The sequence below is a fragment of the Sparus aurata genome, chromosome 9 (genome assembly GCF_900880675.1).
Source record: "Sparus aurata chromosome 9, fSpaAur1.1, whole genome shotgun sequence".
Lineage (NCBI taxonomy): Eukaryota > Metazoa > Chordata > Actinopteri > Spariformes > Sparidae > Sparus > Sparus aurata.
This window is the reverse complement of record NC_044195.1, coordinates 25,883,667-25,904,381: the sequence shown is the minus strand read 5'-3', so window position 1 is coordinate 25,904,381 and position 20,715 is coordinate 25,883,667. Positions and strand designations below refer to the sequence as shown.

Genomic DNA, 20,715 nt, shown 5'->3' with positions numbered 1-20,715 from the left:
CAGTCTAACACATGACCACGAAAAGGCCAAAACAACAATTAACAAGAAAATAAAATGTCACATTTGAACTGGACATTTTACAAGTGACTGGCTTTTTTAATATTACATTATATTACGGAGTGTAAGAGCAACTAAACATGTTGCATTTGAACATGTGTGTCAACCCTTTTTGCAGAAAAGCTCAGCCAATAAAAATGCTTTCTCTCGCTACAGATGCACTCCAAGGCTGGATTTGACAAGCTGCTGATCCTTTACTGGTTTCCTCAAAATGCATCCAGGAAAAAAAACAAACAAAGGAAACTACAGTACATCCTAATTGGATGAGTCTGGGGAAAGCACAGCAGTTAAAAAAAACATCTTTGAGTTTATCATAAAATACTTCCTGGGATGTACAGAGCGACGCAGATTACCGTTACTGCTCTCTGTCAATTCACGGTGGAAAGGGTGGTGTACTCTACTGCAGCCTCACTTTGTTCTTTGGACTCATGCCACAAGCTAACAAATAAAACTTTGACCAAGACCAGTTTTGTACTCAAGCGTCTGGAGTTCTGGCCTCATGTGCTTCTTTAACAATCTCATTTCCTATGATCCAAAGGACAGAATAAATTTTCAACTGCGACGATGCCACTGCAGGCATTGGCTCCTTCAAGCATTACAGTCAGTGGAGGAAAGCGAAAGCGGAAGATAAAAGGTTGGAGAGGCGTCCTAAAGCATAGATGGTATCAGGTCTTTTCCTAGGATCTGTGCTGAGAGGGGCGGACGAGGATCAGCAAGCTGCTGATGAAGACGTCTGTGTTCCAGCAGGACAGAGCAGCTTCGTGTTCACTTTAATTAGAGCCTGCGCCGAGCATTCACACATAAAACAAGAGGAAAAATCTCTTTCATGCACTGCAAAAAAAGGTTCACCATTAAACATGGTGCTATGCTACTGTAGTTTAAGCACAATTTCTTTTGATTATCACGGTGGTGTTGTTGTCTCATCTATTTAAAAAGAAAACCACTGCAGAGAGAGAGAAAAAAAAAAAACGCCACAGCCTAACATCCACATCCATTAACATGACCATTAAAAACAAGAGTGTAGATAATAATCACCCATCTTTAAAGTGGAATCTCCTGTCACATTGATTTAAACAATCCCTAGTGTCAAGACAAAAATAAAATAAACCCGGGCTCCTTCAGACTGCTGGAAAATGGTTTAATGGGTTAATGCAGGCATTCTTGCAGACAACAACTTCATCTTTTTTGCTTCCAAACAAAAGAGGGTTCAACATCTCAACATGACGCTGAATGATGAGTAATATCATGTAAAAATGATGCTACTCCTTTAATTTACAAAATCCTCTGAAGTGTTGGTCACACCACACTACATACGAGACGGACTGGATAAACTTGACAACCCCCCATTCAAACACAGAATAACATTGCCAGTAGAAGTGATGCTCAGCATCCTACAAATATCCAAGCATGTTAGAGGAAATCTTTTTTGCACATACTCAATTCATTTAATTCTGCACAAATATGTCAGATAATTGCAGAAAATAAATTGTTAAAAACAAAATTGGTACTTGGACACTTTCTTTGACAATAACATGACCATGCATTAGTCTCTCCACTTTTAGTTAACCACAATATATTGAGAATATATAATATTTGCAAGTTGGTGATACTAAGGACAGAAATTCTCAAAATTTAATCTATAACAGGTCACAGACGTATGATCTGGAATATGTCATTCAAATGGGAGACTGAGTAAATACTTCCATATACTTCCAATGTTTCAATATATTAGGGCCAAAGTATAGACACTTTTCCGTCTTACATGTATTATAAAGGATTGACACTGGGTCCTCGTAATGGCAGAATACAATTTTTTCCCCACAAATATGCAATAGACTTTCTTGTACACTGGTCTTCTGAAGATGGTTCAACTGTCATTTACATAGAAATGGTGCCATCAATATGGGGCATACACATCTTTTAAAAAGTGTAAAGAACTGACCTTGCACTGAAAGTGTTCATGCTTTTTAATGTCTAGTCACAAAACGGGCTAAACATTACAAATATATAATATTTCCCATTTAGTTAAACCTTTGTTACGTTCCTATAGAACTCCATATCAAAATGACTATTCATGGGAACTAGTGCAACCTGGAGGAGGCCTGGTCTTTGTGACAAGGCAGGCACAGAGTAAAATAGACAAAGTACTCTAGAGCAGCTCCAGAGCAATGGCAGATATATTAAGGCCATTTTCAAAATTACAGGGAAAAAAAACAGTAGCAGACAGCTCGACTTGCTACCCAGGCTGAACAGAATTCAGTTGGGGCAGCAAAGCAAGCAAGCGACACCGATTTTTACCAATTTTTTTCCCAAATCCACTGATGTCAGTCGTCCACGTGCCAGCCTCCCCACATCATCCCCTGGCCAGAAAGCTCCACTCTTCTGTATTCAAGTGTGTTCAGTTTTGGTGGAAATAAGAGTGGTACCCTCGCTAGTCCTTCCTTTGTAAACCCATGCTTCACACCTCCAGTAAAGTCCTGGGGCACAGTCAGGCAGTCAGGACTGTTTTAGACGCTTCCTGGGAAGACCAAAGGGTGGGCACTGTGCTGAAGCCAGGGCACGGAAGGCCTCGGCTACCAAGTGAGGGTGGGACTGGATCATTGACTTCCAGCCTGCAGTCTCCATTATATCTGTAGCATGACTGTAAGCACAGGCAAAATGAAGTTAACACTCAGACATGAGAGCGTGCACATTAAAAATCAATAAACATAAATGAGAATGTAATGACAAAGCAAATAAGGGGGGACTTGATTTGTGAATTGCATGAAAAAACTTAAAAAAGGGCCATTAGCGCTTTCTATGCATGGCTTGAAATTAATGTCGGGTTAAAATGTCTTCACATGTTGGATGCATGAGACGAAGAGAAGTTCAACATTTCAAGGTGCCCTATAATAACACACTATATCATCTGAAAGGAAAACTTCAAACAGCGAGCGCCTCCCTTCTTTTTAAAATTCTGCAAATATTCCATTTCCAGGGTTTATCCAGGTACGAGTCTATTAATAACTTGGATACAAAGATATGGCGCTTCAAACTGAAAAGGCAAATAGCACTCTGTCTGCTTGGGCTAAAACAATGAATTCTAATGCATCTGGTAGGGGGAAGAGATAAGAGTGTGTTATTAATCTTGTGTCACATATATCAGCTAATTACATACTTGCTATTCCAGTTCTTTCCATCTTTACAGCCCAGCTGTCTCAGGACACTGCACCTATGGCAAGGAGATAAAAAGGTAAGCATTCAGGGCTGGTAAACAGAAATGGCAGCAGGAATTTATCACTGGAGGTTTTTTCTTTTTTTTTTTGCGATACTTGCCTGTTGATAAAATCTATGGCTTGTGCTTTGAGCTGCTCGGCACTGTGCAAGTCTGCAAGGATGAGGGTGTCGGCCACATTCTCCACTGAAAGGCTGTTGCACAAGGCCTCTTCACACATGACCTTTAAACGCTCAAGAGCATACTGGGGTAGGGGGGTGAGAGGGGGACACAAATAGAAAGTGGTTACACGCTGGATGTAAAGTGGATCCCCATGGTTTGATGTTTTGTCTCAACTACACTGAACACACACAAAAGATCAGAACAGATGTGATCAGTTACTAAAATTTGATGATTACGGCTCTCCTGGGAATGGGGGGGGGGGGATACCACTCCCAAAATGACTGCAATGGAAATAAAAACAAAAAACAGGAAATACCCAATTTCAACCAAATGATGTATGTGATTTATCACTTCAGTAATGGTTTTGGAGGGAGGCAGGTACGGTTGTTGCTCAATATTCTGGTTCACTGCTCAGTTGAAACTCGTCCTTTACATTCACAAACAGTGTGGTATTCTTAACACAGTTTTGCTAACCCTTCAAGAGGTGAAATGTGAAAGTGGTGGTGCTTAAAAAGATTATAGGCGCCTTCATATCACAGTCCCCAAAGAAATGTGGCTTTCAAAGCTGTACCGATTATAAATGCAACCAGAGGTGGGCAATCTGGTTATAAAATAATACCGCAATCTACTGAATCCCAATCATGATGCACAATCTAAATTACAATCTTATTTTTTAAATTTTGAAATGCCCTGTAGAGTTGGGAGTTTGAAACAGCCTACAATTTTCTGCATATGCACCATTTAAACACAATAGTTATTAAATATAGTTCTTTTTTGGCACAAGTCTGTCATCCACCAGGCAACTACCTATAACTCAAGTTTGCACTGTTTATAGTAGGTCACCACCAGAAGAGCAATGTGAAGTAATTTGTCTGATTATCATAGCTCTCCGGTTGGCTACATCACTCTACTGCAGGGGTTTTCAACGTTTTTCAGGCCAAGCACCCCCTGTTCCATAAACTGGAAGCAATCTGTTGCATATTCAACTGGACTAGCATAGTGTCATGTACAAACAAGCAAGCAGCAGTTGCATGGCTAATATTATTATATATATTTATCATATTTCTAATATATTTTTTGGCAATAAGTTACTAAACAATCCATTGTGGCTCACAAAAATGTCCATTAACTTGTGATAATATGACAAATAACTGGCCAATGTGTTTCAATAAAACATAGTTGGTAGTCTAGTTTGCCCTTATGTGTAGGTGCTGCACAGTGATTAAGTTTACAGTTGGGCTAGCAGTCTTACTAAACGCATGAGGAATCATGGGTAGACAATCATCAATGTTACGTAAATTAAATGGTTTTTGTTATTTTTTGTTTTTATCAGATTCACTGAAGATTTAAGTTTCGATAAACTGAAAACTTTAAAATTATAATTAAACAATAATTTGGCCCACCTCTATTACTTTCACATAGCGCGGATCTGCTAGTCAGCTGGGTTATATGAAGTTTGGAAACATTCAGTACAGAAATCTGTATAATTCACCTGAAATGGTGGACGCCTTCAAGATTGAACACAGACTGAAATCTTGAGACGACCAACCCTTAACTGCAACTTAATAGAAGCTGCAAGAACGGGACGACAAAACGTGAACATCTATTGGCAACATGGTAAAATATGGAAGGAAATCCAAACTAGCACATGAACAGCAGATCAAGTCTCCAATATTCTTTTTATTCCACCTGTCATGTCATTAAGTTGTGATCCTAACAAATGCTTTAAATCAAGTTTTTTAAAATAATTCATCATAAATTATGATTTCTGTTGACGAAAGATGACAAGAAATTTCCATTATAGAATAGAAAAAACACAGCTGAAATCCACCTCAATTCTCTGACCTTCAATTATATGTTACATATTTGTTAAAGAGCTACTGTCCTGTATTAAATTCTATATTTTTCACACTCTGCACAAACATGTTGTTGTAATGGGTGTGGATGAGGTGGGGTGTAATGGACTATATTATTTATAGTTGATCAATATTGAGATTATGCCACATTAGAATGCAAGCTAACAGCTGTGTAATTACACAACAGACCACATTAGCCTTTTAGCCTCATTGACTTGCATTGCTTTCTGGTCACTTCACTGATTGGAGGCTCCAAACATTTAAACCCAAGCGTTTGGAGAAGCAGTGAGGTACATGACTGCTCATTCAATGACTGCCTCAACATTACTGTTTCAATGTGTAAATAACCTGATGCTGTATTTAACTTGACAGAACACGTTGTGGTGACGAAGTCTGAAATGAAAAAAAACTAAAATTGTCATCCGAGTTATTTTGATAGAGTTGACAGATTCAAGTGTTAAACACATCGTTTAATGACGCTTTTGCTCTTTATCTGTGAATATGAGAGTTGTATCCCAAGATAATTTCAGGGTGGGGCGAGTGGCTGGAGCTCAACTAAACACAGGTTTTATCAGATTACATTTCTGCATGGCATTTAGCTCACAAACTGATAAAAATAACTGTCAAAAAAGACAAGAATAGAGGGAACCTGTTTCTCTGCCTCAGGAAAAGAGGTGGAAGGTAGTTGTTTGCAAACGTTCAAACTACTTTGGGACTTACTTTATCTGCAGCTGCCAGCAAATTGTCTGCCATCTTCTCCAGGTTTGGGGCCTTTCCTGTGTATATGAAGCCCATCATTTCCTTAAAGACATCTGGGTCTACATCGCTGATGTCAACACGGTTCTGGAAGGGAAGACAAAAAGGTTTGTGTGTGACTGAAAACATCCATTAAAGGAAGACGCTTATTACCAAAGAGCTAGGATCAAAGTTCATTGTAAACATGAAAAAGGCTCTTGAGCATCAATTATGTAGGACGTAGAGCACTGCGCAATAGTAGACATCAATTAACTATTAAGTAACCTGTTATTCTTACCTTTTTACTTTCCTCCATTTCATGTTCAAACATGGCATTAAAGACCGGTGACCTCGCTGTCAAAGAAATAAATATGACTGGTTAACATCATGATATGAATGCTAGCACACCAAATAAATAGCTACTGTTCATCGAGATCAGCTAACATTGCCTTGTGTGGCTAATAAAGAAGCTCTAATTTAACAGCACGAGATACAGCTGTCTTATATAAAAGAATAAAAAGGCAAACAAACAAAAATGACGTATTTAACACAACACATCAGTATTGAACTATGTCTGTCAAAATAAAAATCACACAAATCCATAAAGCTGCCACTTTGTCAGCACTTGCCCCTGACCACAGCAGCTGCCACCATGTCTAATTGACACAAGCTGGAGAGCCTCTCAATCTCCTGGATCCTCCAGTCATCTGGGTCAAGCAGGGCCAAGCAGGGGTAGTAGGGTGGATTAACATCCACTGCTGAACTAGGCTGCTACAAATCATGCCAGGAATACCAAACCCTCTGTAGCATTTTGAGGTGCTTATGGATCTCCAGGAGAGGCCATTAAGAAAAAGGGCATAAACATGTCTGTCTAGGACCATTTTGGGTTGCCGCTTGCTAAAATGTTGGGGCCAGGGGATGGTCTTACCTGCAAGGATGGATTTGTGGGCTTTGAACTCCTGCCCTCCGACATAGAGGCTGCAGTCAGTGAAGCGCGAACACTCCCACAGGTTCCCCAGATCATCAGACAGCTGACACTCTGGGACCTTCAGCATGTTCATGTTGGACTGGCCCGAAATGTTAACAGAGTCCTGGACAACGCTTACCTGTGCACGGCAAAACATGACAGAGAGAACAACACGCTGAAGCACTCTCATCAAAAAGGCTGAACACTTTAACAAATCCAGCAGCAGGAATGTCTGACTTCATTGGAGAGCAGTCTCATTTTGAGTTTAATTTGCTCCTTTTGCAGTGTAATCGAGACTGAGGAACCTACAGTGGGAGGGAATCTTGTTTGCAACACACAACCACTTGAAACCAAAATTAATTAACTCTGCCGAAACACCTAATTGATAACGAAAGGCATTTTGTCTTTAATTTGAATGCAATTTGTTTATCAAAGTGGCAATTTCCTAGAAATGGCTCAATCCTTCTGAAACTGTTGTCTGGCACACTGTCTGATCATGGCAGTATTCAGCCAATTCCATTCACATCAAATTTCATTGACACTTCATTTAGCTTGTCCCTTGAAAGAACATTTTAGAAGACATTTATTCTTCCTGACGGACAGAATTCAATTATTTCGAAAACAAGCATCATTGTAAATGATTTGAGATGGAGGAAGCATTTCACTTTCTAAGAGGTTAATGCCATTTAAAGCAAATGCCAACAGTATGTTTGTAGTTAAATGGCACCGGAGCTTACAATCAGATGTAAACTGATCGTGGCAAGAATTAAGAGACTCTAGCCTTGATTCACTTAAAGTTACTTTTGGGGAACATGGTGGTGTGAATCTGATGTTTGCTTAGATTAATTTCTTGTACAGTCCAGATTGACTAACACATGACTGAAACATAATGATCGTTACTGATCCATTTGGACATATACTCAATTGAAAAGAGGAAAAAGACAATATATTCAATGTTTTACCTCATCAACTTCCTTCATTTTTGTAAATACATTCTGAATTTCATGCCAAACAAGTTAAAACCGGGGAAACAAAAGAGTGGAAAAGTTGTAGACTGCTCAAAATGTATGACGGGGGCATCCCCGAAAGAGTCATTCACAAGCAATTATGGGGCGAGGCTCACCACATTGTGAAATACTCTTGTAGAAAGGATATTATGGCGTGGGCTCTGGAAAACTGTTTTAAACAGCTAAAGGTAAAGAGTTTGTTTGCACGCAATTGTATTCCATTTTGCTTTATATAGGTATCAGGTACGATCAACTGACCGATAGTGATAAATGGTAAATAGCAACACAGAATCTCTATTGCCTAAAACAGAGCAGCACAGTTTAAACCTATAAAGTGAGTTAATACTGCAATTCATTTTCAGTTGGATGTTATTGTACAAAAAAGCTCTGTCCAATTAAAGAGCACTTTATTTTATGATTTGTCTAAAGGAGTGGGAGAGAAGGTCTTGTAACCTGGTGCAGTTTGAGAATGCTATTAATTATAGTAATCAGAATTAGCAGGTCAGACTTTTCATACTTTTTTTTTTTTTTAAATGACTTCAAAACTGAAATCACAATTGGTGCATCTCTAGTGGTATGCCACATATAACAAAATGCAGCTCAGCAACATGGTACTGGTGTGCACTATTGAAAACACCAAAACAGCAGGTTTTTCTTTTTTTTCACATTTCTAACGATTCCGAAACAGAATTGGCACTCTAAAACTCGGGTCTAATCAGCCCACGCATCAACATGTTTTGCACATCTATTCAGCAAAACAAGCATACACAGTCCCTTTGCCTGTTATATATATGCCAATCAGATATGTTCCCAAATTATTTGTAAATCATTTTGTAATTTGCAAACCTATATGAATGATATTTCCTGTAATTTTTCTTTAATTAATCTACTCAAAATAATTTCTTATACATAACAACATTTGAACGGGCATGTGCGTAGGATGTAATGTTTTGTTGCCTCAACCAAAAATTGAGAAACAGCTTTTGTTCAGTGAACAGAAGGGGAATTTGTACTCAATGATTTCCCAAAATGAATGACCAAGCTGATAACAAGAAAAATATCTTCTCCCATTAATCCATCTTATAGACTTTTATGTATAGTTCCATAGATCATCTTATGAAATCATCACAAGTAGAATGACAAAATTGTGGCTCATTTAAAAATTTGACAGAATGACATCATTTACAAATAAAAAGACTGCAACTTATTAATTTGAAGAATAAAAAAAGAAAGCAACAGTATTTACCTCACAGAACAGGGTGAGCTTGTCATCTGGTAAGAGTCCATTGGCTTCATCAAGGAGGAAATCTCTCCGTATAAATTTTTTGAAGCCCCAGTCTTTGCCTTGGACAAATCTATATGCTCTTTGGCTTTCTGTAAAAAAAAAAAAAAAACACACCAAGAAAAAAAGTCCTATTATTGCTATTCTTTTACTTGCAAATTAGAAACCTGATAAAAAGTGGAGGTATACAAACACCAAAGATTACGGTAAACTGAATGTGATCATGATCTGAATGCTTGTACTCACCCATTGCTTTTGTCTCCTCTCTTTTAGCGTTCAACAAAGAAAACTTGAACTTTGCTCTGACTTCACTTTTTGGACAACTAACAAGAAGTAAATACAATGACAGATAATCTTTGCTTTCATCATCAAGTCCCTTTGGATTGACTCGCAGACACCTGGCAGGTAAAAAGACAAAACGGCGCGTCAGTACCATGACAAAGACGACAGTAACAACTTTGATCAAAAGAAAAAAAAAAAAATTATGAAAGCTTTCATAATGGCTTTGAGAGATTATAATTATCCCTTACGTGCAGAACGACATTCATGTTTGTACTTTAAGAACATGAAACTGGAGAGATCAAATTTGGCAGATCAATAATCCCAATTATTAGTAAGCATGAATGTTTTTAAATTAAATTCTCCATTAACTGTCACTGATTTTTTTTTTTTTTTTAATTCTACAGTAAAGGCTGCAAATAAAAAGGAACAGCAGTGAGTGGTTTAGCTCGAGCACTGACCATTTCATCTTGTCATTAGGGCCAGAGGAGAAGGTCGAGCTCTTCAACACCTCCCCCATTTCTTCTCTGCAAAAACTAAAGTTGTTTATGGTCCACATGTAGGAAAACTTCACAACTTTGACCTTGGAATCAGAAAATAAACAAACAAACAAAAAAAATCAAAACATGCAGTAAAAATCAGACTAAAGCACTGTCTTTACAATTTTAAAATGCAAATAGAAAAAACAACAGGAAATTATATGGCTTGATATGACAAGTTAACCTTCTCAAATGATTTTAATAATAAAGAATAAGGCTAATTTTGAGGCTGTTCATCCTAGGTTACATTAATGTGAAATAATAACAATACACCAAATATGAGACATTTTGACAGAATAGATATTGACGTGTCACAGTTGGAAAAACAAAGATGTGAAGTAATAAAATTAATGATGGTTAAATTGCAATTAGCTGCTTCAGTTTCAGAACCCTTGTACTGAGCAAGCTGGATGGCAAATGGCTTACTGGAACGCTTGAGACACAGTTAATGTTATTAGTATCAACTTTGCTTCTCCTACCATGACAAGTCACATTGTCTGCTGTGAAACGACCTATTAACATGAAGACAGAACGAATTGCAAATAAAGTACCAGTACTCAGGGTTTAGTAGTTCTTTAAAATGATTTCCTGGCAGTGTGATGGGATTTTAAATCCAACAAGCTATCTAAAACATGATCAGTATCATCAAATTATTTCATAGAACATGGTTTAACAAACAATGTTAATACCTGTGTGTAACACCAGCTCTCTGCCACAGGTCCACTTGACATCTCCCCAGGGGGAGGAGGGGTGGGAACCCGTGACATCACCGGTTTCGGGGTACCACTCACTTTCGTCCTTGAAGCACTAATCGTTGCAAGAAAAACAATGAGGAACTTATTTTTGCACAAATTAACAGCATTAATTACACAGATTAAATAATTTCCCCTCAACCATTGACATAATAATTAAAAAAAAAATCAAGATGGTAAAATCCTTCACATGATCTGAATCCACCTGTATTTTAATTGCTACGAAATGTGGCACACCCAAAACAGCACAAAATCATTGTGACTTTTATTTGACGTCTTATAATTCTGAGAGAGACATCAAAATGTGTAAATAACCTTAACTGTGGGATAGAGATTAGGAAGTTTATAGTTTTTAAAAAAATAAATGGTTCTTTTTGACAAGTTTTACTATGGGACTGGACTGGTATTTACAGATGTATCCATGCTACACAGTAAGCTGCATCTTCTGTGACTTGGGGAAAAAAAAAAAAAGAAAGTTGAATTTACTGACGACACAGTTACCGACTATGTTGCCATCGAGAGATGGTAAAAAACAAGGGTGTGTTGAAGCAGTCAGGTTGTAAAAAAAGCCACGGAAGAGACTATTACAACTTCCAATGTCACACTCTTGACTCACTTGTAGCTGCTTAGGAAAAGGTCCAGTGTGCCATGTTACACTGCCAGGTTTCTACAGTGGCCAGGAAGAAACAAACCAAACACGGAGCCTTTCGCATTTTAGTGGCCATTATAAGGGAGGCTTGGTTCCAATCTACACACTGGACCTTTAACAGTGCTGGTCAGTAACCACTGTATATGCCAAGCAGTCAGTTACAGGCTAGGCTCTGGCCAGTAACACTGTGCAGATAATTGTTATTACAGCAAATGTGTCCAAACACAGTCTTATACAACAGCCATTTTTCATGTGCAAACATCCCCATTTAATTTCACTTGAGCAGCGCAACTGTTCGGACAGCTGTACACCAAAGCCAGCACAGAAACTGCCATGTTCATACAGAATCAGAATCACCTTTGCCAATGGTTTCCGTTCCTTCCGTCACCGACACTCATTTCGGTGTGTCAGCACATACAATTTCAAATTACTCATACAGGAAAGTTATATCAGTTCCTCTGAACCACTGTCATCCCGCAGATCAACCCATATCAGTGTAAGGTATTTCCAATTATTCTTCAGAAGGTCTTTCTTAAAAACCATGAATTCTGTCATGTTGCTTTCAACATATACTATACAAAGACTTTTTAACACATTGCACACAAGCACATAGAAAGATGGAAGAATGCCTTCATGTCAAAAACACACAAAGGCAGAGAAGAAAGGATGACGGTGGAAAATCACTACTTCCACTTTCTGATCACCTCTTCTTACGCAGTACAGAATCTCTGCTCCTCTGACTAAAACTTCAGTGTACACACACACGTAATGGGACTATTTATGTGTGTGTTCGTTGGTCCACTTGTTTGCAGCCTTTTCCTTTAACATTAAAAATTCTCTTTCATTCCAAGATTCTGTTTGATGCCAAGAATATTTAAATTCTGAGACAATGTGCACTCATGACCATGCAAGCAGGGACTAAAAATGATCATTTAGTGTCTTTGCTTATAAATCACATCAAGTATTACTGACAGAGTCAAGGACTATTGAACAAACAACTGAAGTTGAGTCCAAAGACATAACACAACTATCATACAGAACACTGCTGGAACTGAATCCCCTTTAGCTGTAATGGTTGGTTAAATATGAAATCCCAATCATGCAGCATCAGCAAAGAAATTAAGAACATCTCATCACCTCTTATATGGTTGAAATGTACAAAGATGCAGTTTTTTTTCCTATGTTATCACAGGATCCTTCATGGCCCCATCTTCATGTGCCACTCTAGAAAGAACAGAAAACAGATATTAAACACAAAGAATGGACCTGATCAACCTCACTAAAAGTTATTGATGTTAGCCAACAATGTTAAGGCATTTGGCAGTAAAGCCACAGCCCTCACAACAAAGCAGACCTGTCACATTTAACGAGGCCTGCAAAAAATCCAAGTGTCAATAAAGTGACCTCAGTAGAAAATTAGAGCTGTGAAACCAGTCAATGCCACGTTATTAAAAATGAGAGGGCATCAGTTTGCGTTCAAATAACAGATTGTTAGTGGTAGTTGTAGGCCTTAAAACCCTTGCCATGTTACACGTTAACTGAATTTGTGATGCTTTATCGCATAGCCTAGCCTGTAACAGACTGATCGGCCTTTAAACCAGTCAGTTAAATTAGCAAACTCAAGATTCACCTGCAACTTTGTTTGGCTAACACATTAGCTGTCCTGCTACCTCGCCTTAAATGTAACAGAAACGATGCTATCCGCACAGGCAGCTAGTTTACATTAGTTGAAAGTTAAATGATCGTACATTAAATGAGCTCCAGAGCTTACTTTAGCTTATGTGCTATTCAAAAATGTGAGCGGATGTGGCTACCCTTTATACAAAAAAAAATAAAAAAAATCGAAATCACTAGAAAGCAACAGCTCAATGTTAGCGTCAACATCAGCTAAAGTGTCAACAGTAATTTCCAAACCATCATCAATATCGCTTCACGATTACACTTCTCCGGACTTATCGTCCTTTGGAATCTAAGCTAATATACCCAACAGTACACTTCTTCAAGAAAATCTATTAGACTGCGCGATTCTGTCAATTGTGTGTGAAATACGTAGCTAGCTAACTCAAGCTAACATTAATGTTCTCACTAGCGAGATTAATGTTAACTTCACTTTAGCCCCAGACCGCAAATGCAGCTAGCACTGATCAACTAGCTTAACACAGATCATGTTAACAAAAAAATCCGTCCACATTATACCAGGGTAACTTACATTAGTCACGCTACTCCTCTGTCGCAACACAAACTAGGTAAGGATACCACAAGTTAAATTGCTAATGTGCTGTTTAGACCCCGCATTACCCGGTGTAAAACAAAGGGCCTCCACTGATCCCTGTGACAGGATGCTAACGAGACAAGCTAACGTAAACCCTCACGTTTCGGTACAATCTGCTGGTGGGAAAACAACGGCGGCTAACTAGCGGCTAGCCGAAGCTAATCTCTGCACTGACTGCTCACAAAAAGTTTAAAAAGACATGGTGACGGCGTACCTTTCAATTTCATACTTCCATATATATCGAATAACGCATATAGCTTTGTGTCACAGTCGCTCCTGGCACCCTCCGCCACTTTAAACTCTTTTTCACAGAGACTCTTCACAGGGTTTCTTTGTCTAATTTATATCTGTGCTAGCTTGCATCTGTCTAGCTGGCTGGTAGCTTAACAGGCTAGAAAATATAGCTACTGCGCATGCGCGAATTTTGGATAACATTCAGCTCCATCTCATTTTATCAACTGATCCAGACTCTATTACTACTACTGTCAATACTACCACTGCTATAATAATAATAATAATAATAATAATAATAATAATAATAAACCATGAGTGGGGTGCATTAAATTATGAAGTTCTCTACTGAAACAAACCCTGAGGATAATAATATCGTCATTGTTGTTTCTTTTTAGCCAAATATTGTACTCAAGAAAAAGATTGTAGGTCTAATCAGGGTACTTTTACCTGACAACTATAGTTCACATTACTCCAAAAACCTCACATGCTGATTATTCATGCAAGATGCATACACACATGGATAACTGCTATTTTAAGACATCAAACACTGCATAATACTTACAAATACACATATTACATATCAATAACTCTGAAAGGAACCGTTCTACACAATGAGAATCCTACTTTTGTTTTGCTATTTTAACTAAGTTTACTGTTGACACTTTTACAAAATAAGGAATGACAAACTTGAAGTATTTAGTTTTGTGTTAAACTACACTGTCTCGCTCAACTCACATCACCAACACCGACATGGTCAACTCGGTGCAGAGAAGTACTAGGAAAAGATGAAAATCACAATAAAATCTGGTCATATCAACAGCTGAAAGGGTAGTTTGTCAGTTTTGTAAGCAGGCTAATATACAGGACCAACTCTACAATGTTTAAGGGTTTTGGTGACTTTTCAATGAGATGATGTCAATAACACAACTGTTAGCTGTGTAGTCTTTATATTTACATATTTTAACAATCTTATATTTCATTAATTTTATGACAAACTGCAACTTTCTTGACTTGAAAAATTAGATTTTAAATCGACAAACACTGTGTTTAAAGCGAAACTCTCGCCAAAATGCAACCTAGGCTTTTTTGTGAATGTGAATGAATGAGTCAAACCTTCATGTAAAAACATAATTATGACCAAAGAGGCACTTTTAAGATTTATCGTATTTTCGTTACTCATTTTAAATGGGAGTGCTAGGGGCAAATTAGTGATAGCATCAAAATTGCTATTTTTAAAACACTAAGAAGGCTAGACACACATGGAACTTTGCTCGTAGTATCACCAGGGTCTCTACACATGTACACGAGCATTGAGAACATCGTTTGTGTACACAGAGTTTACTAAAAAGAGAGTTTTTGGGCAACTCACGTTTGCAGATATTTCTTCCGCTAGCCACCATCCTGCTAGTGAGAAGTTTTTCTGGATTTCTGAATGTGACGTAACATGGAGGAGAGTAAAGGCGGACCGCTCCTAAAGCGTTGTTCCACGTAAATGCACAGATAATTTGTTGTTTTGTCGTTAGCGAAAAACAATATTGACCTTGAAGTTGAAAAAGGAGCCTCATATAAGAAACAATACTAAAATCAAAAGCCGGAAAAGTCACATTAGATGGCGTGTTGCCGGAACACAGTAGCGGTCCACCTTAACCCTCCTCAAAGTTACGTTGCATTCTGAGATCGATACTTTTCGGCTGCCATGACGGCTGCGAGCGGATCAAGCTACTGCTAAGCTGAGTTGCTCAAAAACGTTCTTTTTAGTAAACTCTGTGTACACAAACAATGGGCCTCATTCATGAACCGTTCTTACGATCAAATTTGTTCTTAAGTCCCACTTACGAAGATTTTACGAAGATTGTGGCATTCATGAATTTTTTCTTATCTAGGATTTTTTCTTAGGCAAGAACAAATCCTACGAACACTCAGGAGTGCTCTTACGCACATTTCAGTGCCGAAATGTTGGCATGGTTGTGTTTTCTTCTCTTGTGTAGTTAAATAAAATGCAATATTACAGTGATCATTCTGTCATATTTATTTATTTATTTATTTATTTCATATTTTTGGTAATTTACAAAGAATTTAAATTCTAAAATGAATTGAATGTGCCAATGATTTAAGATAAATCAAGTAAATTGGAAACATGCCATCAATTAGTAACCCCCCCACCCTATTTATACGTGGCATTTCTCCATCCAAGGCCCTCAAAACAATGGCATATATATTGCTCCTGCGGCTTTCATCAATGTAAGAACACAGCTGCGAACAATTCTGAGGCTTATGAACGAGTTGGTGAATCTGACGTAGGGTTTTCTTAAGGAATCTCTTAAGAACAACTTCCTTAAGGAATCTCTTAAGAACAACAATCTAAGAAGATTCTTAAGAAGATATTGGTGAATGAGGCCCAATGTTCTCAATGTTCGTGTTCATGTGTAGAGACCCTGGTGATACTACGAGCAAAGTTCCATGTTGTGTCGAGCCTTCTTAGTGTTTTAAAAATAGCAATTTTGATGCTATTGCTAAAGTGCCCGTAGCACTCCCATTGAAAATGAGTTTGACCCGAAAACGAAAACACTGTAAATCTTAAAAGTGCCTGTTTCCTCGTAATTATGCTTTTACACGAAGGTTTGACTCATATACATTCACAAATAAAGCCTAGGTTGCATTTTGGCGAGAGTTTCACTTTAATTCAGGGTATAATTCAAACAATATCAAACATTTTTTGTCTCTCTCCATTCAATAAGGTCCCAGCGGGATACTGGAAGGGGCGTGACTTCGGCTCTCTATAGGGCTATTTTAGGAATATGTGTTGCTTTTTTGGGGCCCAAATTAGAATTTGAAATACATGTTACAGCTATTGGAAAGGGTTAGATATACGTGTTGTTAAAAAAATCAATATTTTGTCAAAATTCAATATTCGGAGTATTTGATGTGGTCTCCATACTAATTTTTTACAGCATCAATACACCAGTATCTGCTACGTTTTTTTCCTCTCCCGTCTCCAACGGTGAGTTGACCCACACCCTCACCTGTGCGGCGTCCACACAGTAGCTTAGATTCGTTTATATATATATATATATATATATATATATATATATATATATATATATATATATATATACATATATATATATATAATATATATATATATATATATATATACATTTTTCTGCCCTCAATGTTGTGTACAATTTTCCCATTGGTATCGAATGTGGATATTTTTTTGTATCGCAGTTGGAAATTCCAATATGTCGACATCACTAGCTGATGTAGACACACACCATTGATGGCTCATGTCAGAGAATAAATGTAGTCGTTAACAGTCGCATGAGAGTCCTCATGTAGGAAGAGACGCAAACAATGTGTATGTCGGGGGAGGACGTGTGCTCATCATCGACCTATTATATGCCAATAATAGGCCATCTTCATGTGCTGGAGACAGAGAATAAAAATAAATAGAGAAGGGAGCCTTGATATAATGTAGCTTACACGATAGATGAAAACCCCAACTGCAGCTCATTCTCAGCCAGCCTTCCACACTGTCTCTTCTGTCTGCTTCTGATGTTTCTCGTCCAGCAAACACAAAGCAGCTTGGGGTAAGCCATTCTCTGAAACAATACTCTGTAATGGCTCCCTGTGGGCCTGTGATAACTAATTCCCTTTCAGATGGATGGACACTGTTCTGCAGAATGAGCGATAAATGGCTCCTCTGCACCAATCAGTCTACATTCATGGACAAAGTGCGGCACAGTCTGTGAATGTTTTTTTTGCGCTGCATTGTGACGCCAAACACCGAAATGTATGCGAAACAGTTTGGGTTTGGTTTAAAAAAAAAAAATACTGTAAACACAGCGACAAAATGTCACATTCTGATACTGAAGCCCACATCAAATGTCTTTAACATCATAGTTATGATACCCTGACCCTTCTTGAAGTAGGAGGAATGGATGATAGGATCGCAGTTGAAGAGATACGGGGGGATGCTTATCAGGAGTTTAAACCAGTTTAATATAAGGGCAGGGGAAACAGGCTTCAGTGAAAGTGTCTGCAGACAACATGGTCCAAGAATAGGAAGGCTGAGGAGCGATCACTTATTTGCATTTACCTGCTATTCTTTTAATTGGCTCGTGTAGAGCGCAGTGTGAGCACCTAGTTTCAAATCAGTTCCATCACACATTTCTATTCAATTCTCTCCCGGCCTCAGGATGAATAGCACTGAATACCTGTTTTGTGTCTTTTTGTCCTATTTGATACGTTCACAGCCCCCTCTGCATGAATATCTCCTTAAACAATGGCCGTGACAGTCCTCTACCTCCAGTCTACAATACAGTTCTAATTAAGAGGATCTCCAAATACTCCTGATATTATTCCTGACAAGTATTCAGTGCCTTCAGTGATGAAGACTGATACGGACAGAACTTATGAGCAGGAGGAGAAAAAAAAAGGCTACGGTGACAAGACGAGCCCCGCAGTGACCTTATCAGAACGTGGCCATACAGATGTCGAGAGAAAAATTGAGTCTGAAATTAGTCACACTTTTTTTTTTTTTTGCCAGTGTCTTGGAAATAAAGTCATAATACTGAACAAAGGAGAAAAAACCCCAAAGATTCCAATTTCATCTTAGTTGATTAAATCTATGTCATAAAATGTATGGTAATATCCAAACGTTGAGTGGACGGATATGGAAAATGGCTATTAGCTGATCAGATTATTAGAGGTCCTGCAGAAAAGTTCTGTCTCAACTACGGTTTTCACACCAAAAATCTATTGTGATGATTAACAGCTAATGCAAAAAAAACACAAAATGAATGAGTCGCATTTTGGAGTATGAGCCCCCTGTTTTTAAAGTAGTGCATCCTTTGTTCTCATCTATGATCGATTCCTGGATGATGGTTGAATGTTATCACAAAACCACGATTTTAAGGAAGCCCTTGATGTTGGCTCTAAGGGACAGACACCAAAATGCGACATTCGCCAGAGATTCTTGAGATAAGTGGAGGCATTGTTATTGTCAAAATATATTTTATCTCTGTAATAAGAGAAAAAGCAAACACCACAAAACAACAAAATAAGCCCCAAAACATGGCTTTTAAAGGTACTTATTATTCATAATTGTACTTTGGCTTACTACTAGAATAGGTTTGCATGCTTTAATGCTCCAAAACACACACCAGTTTTGTCATACTGTCCAGAGCAACATCACTGTATTCCCCCCTCTCTCTGAAATACTCTGTTTCAGGGCCTGTCTATTTAAGTCTGCTCTGATTGGTACGCTGGCAGATGCCTGAGCCAGCACCGCTAACAACAACACCAGAGCAACTGCGCTGTTTTTTTCCTTGCACTAAACATAAAGTATGCAAATGTGTGACGTGGTGCCATAGAGTGATGTCACAAAGTCACAGATTTAAAGGCGGGACTACTGATGAGGCGTCTCAGGCACTTCAGGAGCAGCATTTCCTGTAGGAGAGAAGAGCTTCTGTTGGTGGAGACTTCGACCTTTTTGACTCTCAAGACCTTTTCCATGTAAAATAACCTATATAAAAAACACGGAAGGAAACAATCATAGGTCTCCTTTTACATGTTATAGCAGGTTTTTTTTTATGAGAATATGGTCCTGGAACATGATGAATCCAATCCCAACATGAAATGCCAATTATTCTGTAGACTGTCATTAACATTGTCTACTGCATCACCTTGGATCCCCTTGCCAGACTAATCACTGGTTGACAGAGAAGGTATGGAATATTTTATGAAAAATATGCAAAGTGGAAAATGAGTCTTTCCTTTTCACTGGGACGATCAGTTTTAATCCAACTTGTCCTTAACCTTATTTCAGCTACGATGAGAATTCCGTGTCACTCACAGTGATTTGAAATATGCACACCTTCTCATCCATTGCTTGTATTAATAAAACCGAAGTCTACCAACTGTACATGTCACATATTAATATTTATCATTTGCTTTTATAAGCGACAGATAAGTTGCTGTGAGGTTTAGCGTTAGCATCAGAGATGCCAGTTCTGGCATGATGACCTCTGCCAAGGAGGTTTTGTTTTCACCTGCCTGTTTGATGGTTTGTTGAATGGTTGGTTTTCCTCAGCATGATTGCACAAAAACTGCAAAACAGATTTCCACGAAACTTGGATGGAGGACGGGTCTCAGCCCAGATTAGACCCCATTAACCTTTAGTGTGGATCCAGACTTCTTTCTAAAATTGGAGTTGTAGACTACTTTTGACTTCAACATTCTTGTTAGTGGGATATAACATTTCAGATTTTCCTTGTAGTTTTAGAAATGATTGTGTTAATCACTCACATTTCCATAGTAACACAACTAAACCAGCTCAGAATCTTTCTCTTCCTTTGAATAAAACATCCCATGGTCAGTTTTCTATCAAATATGGGGTAGTAATCTTAGAGAATAAAAAGGTTTACTGCTAGAGACCTAGACACAATAATGACCACTGATAGATAGATAGATTGTGAATCTTTGGTATTGAAAATGTATTGATGATCTTGATTGTTCAGATATGTTTCAGGTGAGGTTTTCATACAAGTCGTACAGGTTTGTCCCTTTTTTTTAAAATCCCTCTCTTTCAAGGTACAATTTGTAAGAAGAAATAACAGTTTTAACATTAAGTCAAAGACATCTTTGTGCTTTATTGCTACATTATATACTTAAGTTAGCATGCTAACCAGCTAGCCCCGGCCCATCCT

The 20,715-nt window shown here is 38.2% G+C and overlaps 1 protein-coding gene across 2 annotated transcripts; it reads right to left on the bottom strand.

The window, feature by feature from the left end:
• Positions 1 to 1,174: 1,174 nt before the first annotated feature.
• spopla (speckle type BTB/POZ protein like a) lies at positions 1,175 to 14,174 on the bottom strand. Of its 2 annotated transcripts, none has more exons than XM_030428321.1 (12): positions 13,986 to 14,174; positions 12,637 to 12,723; positions 10,788 to 10,905; positions 10,021 to 10,142; positions 9,527 to 9,678; positions 9,245 to 9,372; positions 6,953 to 7,130; positions 6,323 to 6,378; positions 6,010 to 6,132; positions 3,373 to 3,515; positions 3,215 to 3,268; positions 1,175 to 2,698 (listed from the first exon to the last, which is right to left on the bottom strand). In XM_030428321.1, exons 3-12 carry the CDS (start codon positions 10,863 to 10,865, stop codon positions 2,554 to 2,556), a joined length of 1,179 nt encoding a protein of 392 aa, XP_030284181.1. In that variant the 5' UTR covers positions 10,866 to 10,905; positions 12,637 to 12,723; positions 13,986 to 14,174; the 3' UTR covers positions 1,175 to 2,553. The 2 variants fall into 2 exon arrangements, with proteins under 2 accessions (XP_030284181.1, XP_030284182.1); XM_030428322.1 differs by lacking the exon at positions 13,986 to 14,174 and adding an exon at positions 13,709 to 13,850.
• Between the last annotated feature and the right edge of the window lie 6,541 nt (positions 14,175 to 20,715).

Coding starts and splice junctions, on each gene's coding strand:
- spopla (XM_030428321.1), bottom strand. CDS start 10,865: ATGTCACGGGTTCCCACCCCTCCTCCCCCTGGGGAGATGTCAAGTGGA. Junction 7,131..9,244: donor AGCTCACCCTGTTCTGTGAG/GTAAATACTGTT, acceptor TGCCGTGCACAG/GTAAGCGTTGTCCAGGACTC. Junction 2,699..3,214: donor GGAAAGAACTGGAATAGCAA/GTATGTAATTAG, acceptor CTGTGCTTACAG/TCATGCTACAGATATAATGG.